This window comes from Pyxicephalus adspersus, chromosome 4 (assembly GCF_032062135.1).
Source record: "Pyxicephalus adspersus chromosome 4, UCB_Pads_2.0, whole genome shotgun sequence".
Classification (NCBI taxonomy): Eukaryota; Metazoa; Chordata; class Amphibia; order Anura; family Pyxicephalidae; genus Pyxicephalus; species Pyxicephalus adspersus.
The window spans coordinates 143000955-143008240 of NC_092861.1; the positions used below are offsets into that span (position 1 = coordinate 143000955).

The following is a 7286-nucleotide window of genomic DNA, read 5'->3' on the forward strand; positions in this document are numbered from 1 at the left end:
AAGAAGTGGAGGAGAGAAAGAAACTGGAAACGGAGCTAAAAATTCTTCAGATTAAAGTAAGACGAATGCTTATTTATTGACGCTCTCTACCATTCTCTGTTCATTTCATTTCCACCCAATTTTTGTATTGTGGGAACTTATATTTCCTTATTTCAGTAAAAGATATTTACCTTCCCAATGATAACATGGGCAGTAGAAAAAATAAATACCTGGTTGGTTTCTAGTAGGATCTTCACTGACCATTACTCTGCTATGGGCTTGGAACCAGGATAATCCAGCACCTCATAGTATATCCATCCCCGTCCACCTAACCTAGACATCTAGAGTTCTGATGTTATCTCTTTCCATTCTTAGTATGTTTACTAGCTTAGCATTGGGAAATACTACAGGCTCCTGTATGAGAAGAATTAACGCCTATTTAATGTACAGTGTACGTAATATGTTGGTGCTATATAAATACTGTTTAATGATATTATTTGTATTGTGTTTTCCAGCTGCTGAACCAGAATTCCCAATCCTCTTCCCAAAACACCATCAACCACCGAGACATTGCTCGCCACCAGGCTTCCTCCTCTGTTTTCTCCTGGCAACAAGAGCGTACACCGAGCCGCGCTTCCACCAGTAGCCATGACACATCGCTCAAACGGAGCTTCACTTCCACCCAGTGTCCCTGGGAGCAAGAAGAGACACCAAGCAAAAGAGGCTACAAAGCAGACAGCTCCAACAGAAGCTTCTGTGAACCTCCTAACACTGCAGCCAATGACCAGCTGAAGAGCCAAAACCAAGGTAAGCTGAAATTTTATAAGTGTTATATACCTTTATTGCTTCTCCTAGTTATTCTGTCCTGTCCCAATTCCTCCTATTCAATTGTCTGGTTCTGCAGTGAGCTCCCAGAATAGACTCATCAGATTGTAGTTGATAGTGTTCTGCTTAGTTGCTACTTCCTTTTACAGGTAGTCCCTAAATTAAGGACATCCGACATACGGACAGCTCTTAGATACAGGCTTCCCTGCTCGCTTGTGTGCAGAACGGAAGCTTGAAGGGGGTAGGGGGGGCGGTTTGCATTACTTGCAGAAGAAATCTTTTGCTAAACACAGCTGAGGTTGTGGGTGATCTTAGGGGGCTGAGCTGTTCTGCAACATCTTGTAACTCTAATTTAATGACCAAGACAAACTCTGCAGTTGTTTCTTTTTGCATATCAAAGCACCGCTTGCTCCAGAAGTTAATGAATGTCTAGGCTCCATACATTTTTTTTTTGCTTTGTTTGTGATTAACTCACAGTGAGGATTTTATATAATAGCAGACACCACACTGCCTAATAATATGTTGAGACAAACATCTGTCCTAATTGCATTTATTAAAATAATGTACCTGTTCCGACCTTCATACAAATTCAACTTAAGAACAAACCTGCAGTACAATACCTTATGTAATCTGTGGACTACCTGTATACTGATATGATAATGATACCACCATGTATTAATTTGTAACATTGTTACCTGTAAAAACCTCCTGTATGCAGAAATCTTAAAATCCAGAGACTGCCACTGAGTTCCACCATCCTCAATGCAATTGTCAGCAGCCCTAGCAGATTTAGAGTTTTCATTCAAAGGATACCTAATAGTATTTCCCTTCACTCTTTCCTCAGCAGCTACATAATAGTTATTGTAGAGCCGAGAGGCTGATAGGGTCCCCTTTTTAAGACACTTCCCGATATAAATTAACCTTTAGATAGTTAGATCAGAGCTGTCCATCTGCCAGGATCTGGCAGAACATTTTTAGTATTTTTGTAACTGACAGCAGTAAATTTATTAAGCCATGGTTTACAAAGAGTTAAACTTTACTTTTATAAATTCCTGGCCTGTATGTGGCCTTAGAAGACTGGAATAGGACAGCCCTTGGATTGCCACAAGAATCAGGTGACAGAATTTCTTTAAGCGAATGTGGAGTTTTTCCTTTTAAGATAATTTGAAATAATTTGCATTTTATTTGAAAACTTAAGGTATTTTTTTTTATATTGTGCTAAATTTAAGAACTGAAATCCAAAGTAAATGAGTTGGAGCTGCGGTTGCAAGTTCAAGAAAAAGAGCTGAAGATGCAGCTGAATAAACTTCAAGAGACCCAGACGCTGCTGGAGAAGACTCAGGCTGAGCTCCAGGAAAAGGACAAAGCACTGACAAAGAGTCGTGATGACTTGGCCCGAGTGACCACACAATATGATCAGACAGCGGACAGGGTGGGTCATACAGTCCGATGGATGGATTTCTTGCATTAATAACCTGCCAGATAAATGTGCCCCTGATGAATCTCTACAGGATATATATATATATTTTTGATTTCTCTTTGCCACAATTTTTTTATCCTTTGAATCTACACTGTTAATAAAAAACAATTTCACTTTTAGTTTTTGAAAGCCACTTGGGTGTGAAGGTAACTCATTTATGATACAAAGTGGAACAAAAGAATGGCTGATCAGCATCAACTTTTGAAGAACAATCATTATTTATTATGGCAGAGTTGCCTCTGCTTCTGCCCTCCTCCATTGCTGACAACCCTTTAATTCCTACAGCTATTTCTTCTATTTTTTTGCTTCCAAACAATGGTGGATGTCAATTCTGCACAGGTGTTCTGCAGTTACATTGGGACGGATTTATTAAAGCTCTACAAGGCTGGAGAGGATACACTTTTATCAGTGAAGCTTTGTGATCCAGCAAACCTGGAATGGATTTCTTCCCTGGGCCAGATTCATTCCAGGTTTGCTGGATCACCTAACTTCACTGATAGGTGTATCCTCTCCAGCCTTGGAGAGCTTAAATAAATCAGGGCAATTATCCCTGCTCCATTCCTGGCACCCTAAATTTTCTGAGAGCACATACACATGCACTGGAGTCACAGGTTGGGAGAAAAGGAAAAGCCACTTCAGGTCTGTATCAGGACAGATCTGCTATTGCCGACTTAAAAATGCTAGTTAACTTGCTGGTTAACAAAAATGGATTTAGTTTCAAAGTAAATTTGGCAATTTGGCAAAGATTAGTTGTTCTGAATTGGCAATACAAAAGGTATTTTGTAAAATCTAGCAAAAAAACAGATACAATCTATTTCACAATTCAGCAATGGCAGTCTAACTGTTTTCTCAGTACATGTTCCTTTTAAATCCTCCCAAGGTTTCATTGTAGATATTTTGTCTGATTTCACCCTTGCACATGGCCATAATGAAGGTGGGATCCTTTTCAACCAGACTCCAGTGTGACTTCATCATTTAGATTTGCAATCACTTTGTAATTGATCATTGCAAAGTTCTGTTCACTATATCTTGCAATAAGTTGCCAGAAAATGATTGTTTTTTTATTGGCAACCTGCCAAAAATAGAAATTTGAGATGGCATCTAACCAATAGTGAATCTGTAACTGTATAAATGTATATGGCATTATTACTGTGAAACTGCCTACACCTGATGCCCACATGCCCTGTAACTAATCTGTCGCCGTATTCCTGAATCCAAGTAAAAAGAGATATTCTAGTAAGAAATCCGCATCTAGCTTTGGCTTGCTCCTTCCCATGATGAGCAGTCTTACTTATCAATAACAAGGCACGGGATAAATGAGTATGGATTCTTGTAGAGCTGATTTACAAATAAATGTAGGTTTATCTTTTACTGTCTGCAGCACACAACTTGCATTTCATGTATTTGTAAAATATTCATTTTGTTTTTTTAGTGTGCTCAGACTGAACAAAAACTGAAGAAAGTTGCAGAAGAGCTGAGCTGTCAGAGACAAAATGCAGAGAGCGCCCGACTGACCGTAGAGAACAAACTGAAGGAGAGAGAAAAGGAAAATCAACAGGTAATGAGACATTGCTCTTCCCTGGAGATTGTTTCTTTCACTTCCGGATAGTGTAAAAAAAACCCTAATTCCCCTAGTTGTCTTTCTTTATACAATTTCCTTAAAGCGGAAGTAAACCCAAAAAAAAAAAAATCACACTTGCCTTCAATCCCGCAGATCAGTTTATCTGTCAGGAGGTTTCTTCCATCAGGTCCCGGTATCTGTCTTTGGCACGGTGCAGAGGGAGTGCCAAGTGCCGCCATCTTATCCTCCGCGTTCTTTTTCCTATATCACCCGATCTTGCATTGCAGAGACGCAAGATCGGGTTGTTTAGATGGGGAAGAAACTTGTCAATCTCACTGTACATGTGTGAGATCAGGAAATTTTTTCCCATATTGATAAACGGGAGATGCTCGGGCATGTGCAGAAGGAGCAGCCAGGATCCTCTCGGGATGTGTGACGTTGGTATCCCAGGAGGCTCTGCGCTCCCATTCATTCTTGAACGCCTAGGCCAGGCATGTTTAAAGTCCGGCCCCGGAGGCAATTTGCAGCCCGCGTTCAGATCTACACCGGCCCCCAGCCGGTCAAACTCATCGCAAGAAATCCCCTACGTCATTTTAGTGGGCCTGTGCTGTGCCGGACCTGCACAGACCACACCGACTCTGATTCCAAGAACATTCTCTGCACGGAGCTTGCAGTGACACCCGACTGCACAGGGAATCCCTCACGTCCCCCTGGTCAGCATATGCTGTGTGCGACCCGCGCAGACCACGCCCACACTAATCCTGGTTAGTGGTTGGCCCCCACACATTTTCACCTCACCAAATCTGTCCCTCTTTGCAAAAAGTTTGCCCGCCCCTGGCCTAGGTGATCGAGAATTAGGGGGGCGGTACTGCGCTAAAAAAACCCAAAAAACTAACAAACAAAATGTTTACTTTAAAGGAAAGGGTTGTCTAACCTTTTATGTAAAGTAAAAATTCTGAGTTTAGGTTTGCTTTAAGCAAATATTTCTTGTGAATATTTTGTAAACTTTCTTACTTCAACATTCTGTCAATAACAGCACTGTATAAAGTGTGGCATGATGCCAAACTGCAAAATAGTTCTAGGTTTGCATACACTTTGTGTATGGGACAGGAAGTGAGAAGGAAATCCCAAATGAGAACATACACATAGTTGAGATGTCCTGATCCTTCCTCTTGCCTAACCAAAATTGGTAAAAAAAAATATTTAGCTGCGATATATATAGTAATACATTGACTTCTTACAGATGCATGCTTTGCTTCCTGTATAGTAGAACAGTATTGAATTCTTTCACTGCCTGGCCTCATGTCACTATTGTTTTTTTAGGAACTCCTCCGACAGCAAAACTCATTAAAAAACATGGAGCAGCAGCTGAATCAGATGAAAACCAAACTGAGTCAAGAGTCACAGCAAGCCAAGAATGAATTTAATGCTATCCAGGCCGAACTTGACCGTGTAGGTTTTATATTACATTTTTCTTTCCTATATGTAATTGTAATGCGCAGTGATCTGTATTACTTATCCTAAAATGTTCTTGTTACTTGTAGTCATGTAGTCAAATTTGGCAATTTCTTCTATAAACCTTTGTATTCTTTTCTGTACGTACAGATTGACAGAGGTGAGAGAATTGCACTTGGTTTACTAGTTGGCGTAGGAGTTTTTTTATTAAATTGTATTGATCACAAAGACTTCAGCGTTATATAAGAGACATAGGTTGCTACCAGCTACCCTGAAATCTAATGCTTCAATACATCACCCAGAAATACATGCATAGGTCACTTTATTTTTGTGTAAAACTTGGATCTCCCTAATAAATATAGGTTTGTTGTCCCACAGGCGGTACATGCAAAGAAGGTCTTAGAAGGTGAAGTAGAGGAGCTGAAACAGAAGTTGTTTAAGGCAGAACAGACTCTGCAAACAAGCGAGAATCAAACTATTCAGTTAAAAAAGAACCTGGAGGTAAGAACTCTTGCTGCAATGCAGTGTGTGTATTATTTTTCATCCATTTTCAATTTTTAACAATAAGTATTCCCAGTTATCTGCAATTCTGTATCTGGAAATCTTACATGATTGCACACATTTGTGTATCTTTCTATTAGCTTTGGATGGGGTGTGAAAGTATTAAAGCCCTGGTAAATTTTCCCCATCTCCTTCTCCTCCATGGCCTTTCAAGAGAATATTCCCATCTCCTGAAAAGAACATCCATGCACATCATGTTTGGGACAGTGAACTTTTTTTTGTCACTGGCTTATGTTTTATTGTTGGAATATGCACCCTGTTCTGATGACTATTTCCACCAGACAAAGTATAAACCCAAAATTTGTCATGTGTTGCTGGAATAGGAGGTGACGGCAAATCTCTTAATAGGAGCTATTGTGTTACATAGTAGGTAAGGTTGAAAAAAAGACATCAAGTTCTGCCACTGGGGAAATCAATATATCCCAGATATAAAACCCTATAGGACATAGTTGGTCCAGAGGAAGGCAAAAAAACCTTGTAAAATTTACTTCAACAGGAAAAATTGTCTTTCTGAGTTTATGAGGCAATCGGATGTTCCCTGGATCAATGGTCACTGTAAATTTTACTTTAAAGCCCTAATCCCCAGTTATATTCTGTGCTTCTAGAAATCATCCAGCTTTTTCTTAAAGCAATCTATAGTAGTTGCTGAAACTACTTCCTGAGGAAGCCGACTCCACATTTTCACAGTGAAGAATCCCTTTCCTTATCCGGAGATTAAACTTCTTTTCCTCCAGACACAGAGTGCCCTCTTGTTCTTTGTAATGATCTCAAAGTGAATAATGGGGAAAAGAGTTCTCTATATGGAAGAGAGATTTAATCTCACTTCTCCCCAATGAAATATAGATGACAAAGAACAGTTTTAACCCCTCCCTTCCTAAAAGTGGCTTTGGATATCTCTGGGCATTTTTGGGGTTAGACCTGATGACTGTTATCCCTGGAACAGAGGGGGGATCCAAAGTGGTGAAAGTAAATTTTCCAATGGAACCATTTATTTTAACTTCCTGGTTTTTTCTTAGGAAAGTAAGTTTAAGGAAATTGCCAGACAAAAATTCCTATAATGGAATTCCAAACTTTTCCTATTTTAAAACCGTTTATAAAAAAGTAAAGTTTAAGAAATTTCGCTTTAATAGTTCCTGTTTTTTTTTATGCTCCCATATATTCTATGGCATATATTTTTGGACTTTGAAATTTGCGGCATCACTTCCGCCCTAATAAAAACTTTATAGAGTTATATTTCTTTATAAGAAATTTGTTTTAAAATAAGAATCCAGGCATACATCTGTCATCTGGTCTTTTAAAAAATAAAACGTAGATGGTGAAAGTTCTGTTATTGTCAGACACCAGCAAAGATACATCTAAGGCAGGGGTCAGCAACCTTTACTATCAAAAGAGCCATTTTGCCTCCTCTTCCACTAAAGAAAAATA

General features: G+C 39.4%; 1 protein-coding gene across 1 annotated transcript in view; it reads left to right on the forward strand.

Annotated features, from left to right (window-relative positions):
• CENPF (centromere protein F) overlaps nt 1-7286 on the forward strand; it is a gene marked incomplete at its 3' end in the record, with an annotated part of 30038 nt that overhangs the window by 4717 nt on the left and 18035 nt on the right. Inside the window, exons 5-10 of the mRNA XM_072410291.1 lie at nt 4-56; nt 495-786; nt 2034-2236; nt 3717-3842; nt 5169-5297; nt 5679-5801. Coding sequence (XP_072266392.1) covers nt 4-56; nt 495-786; nt 2034-2236; nt 3717-3842; nt 5169-5297; nt 5679-5801 — 926 coding nt within the window. The remainder of the gene's footprint in view (nt 1-3; nt 57-494; nt 787-2033; nt 2237-3716; nt 3843-5168; nt 5298-5678; nt 5802-7286) is intronic.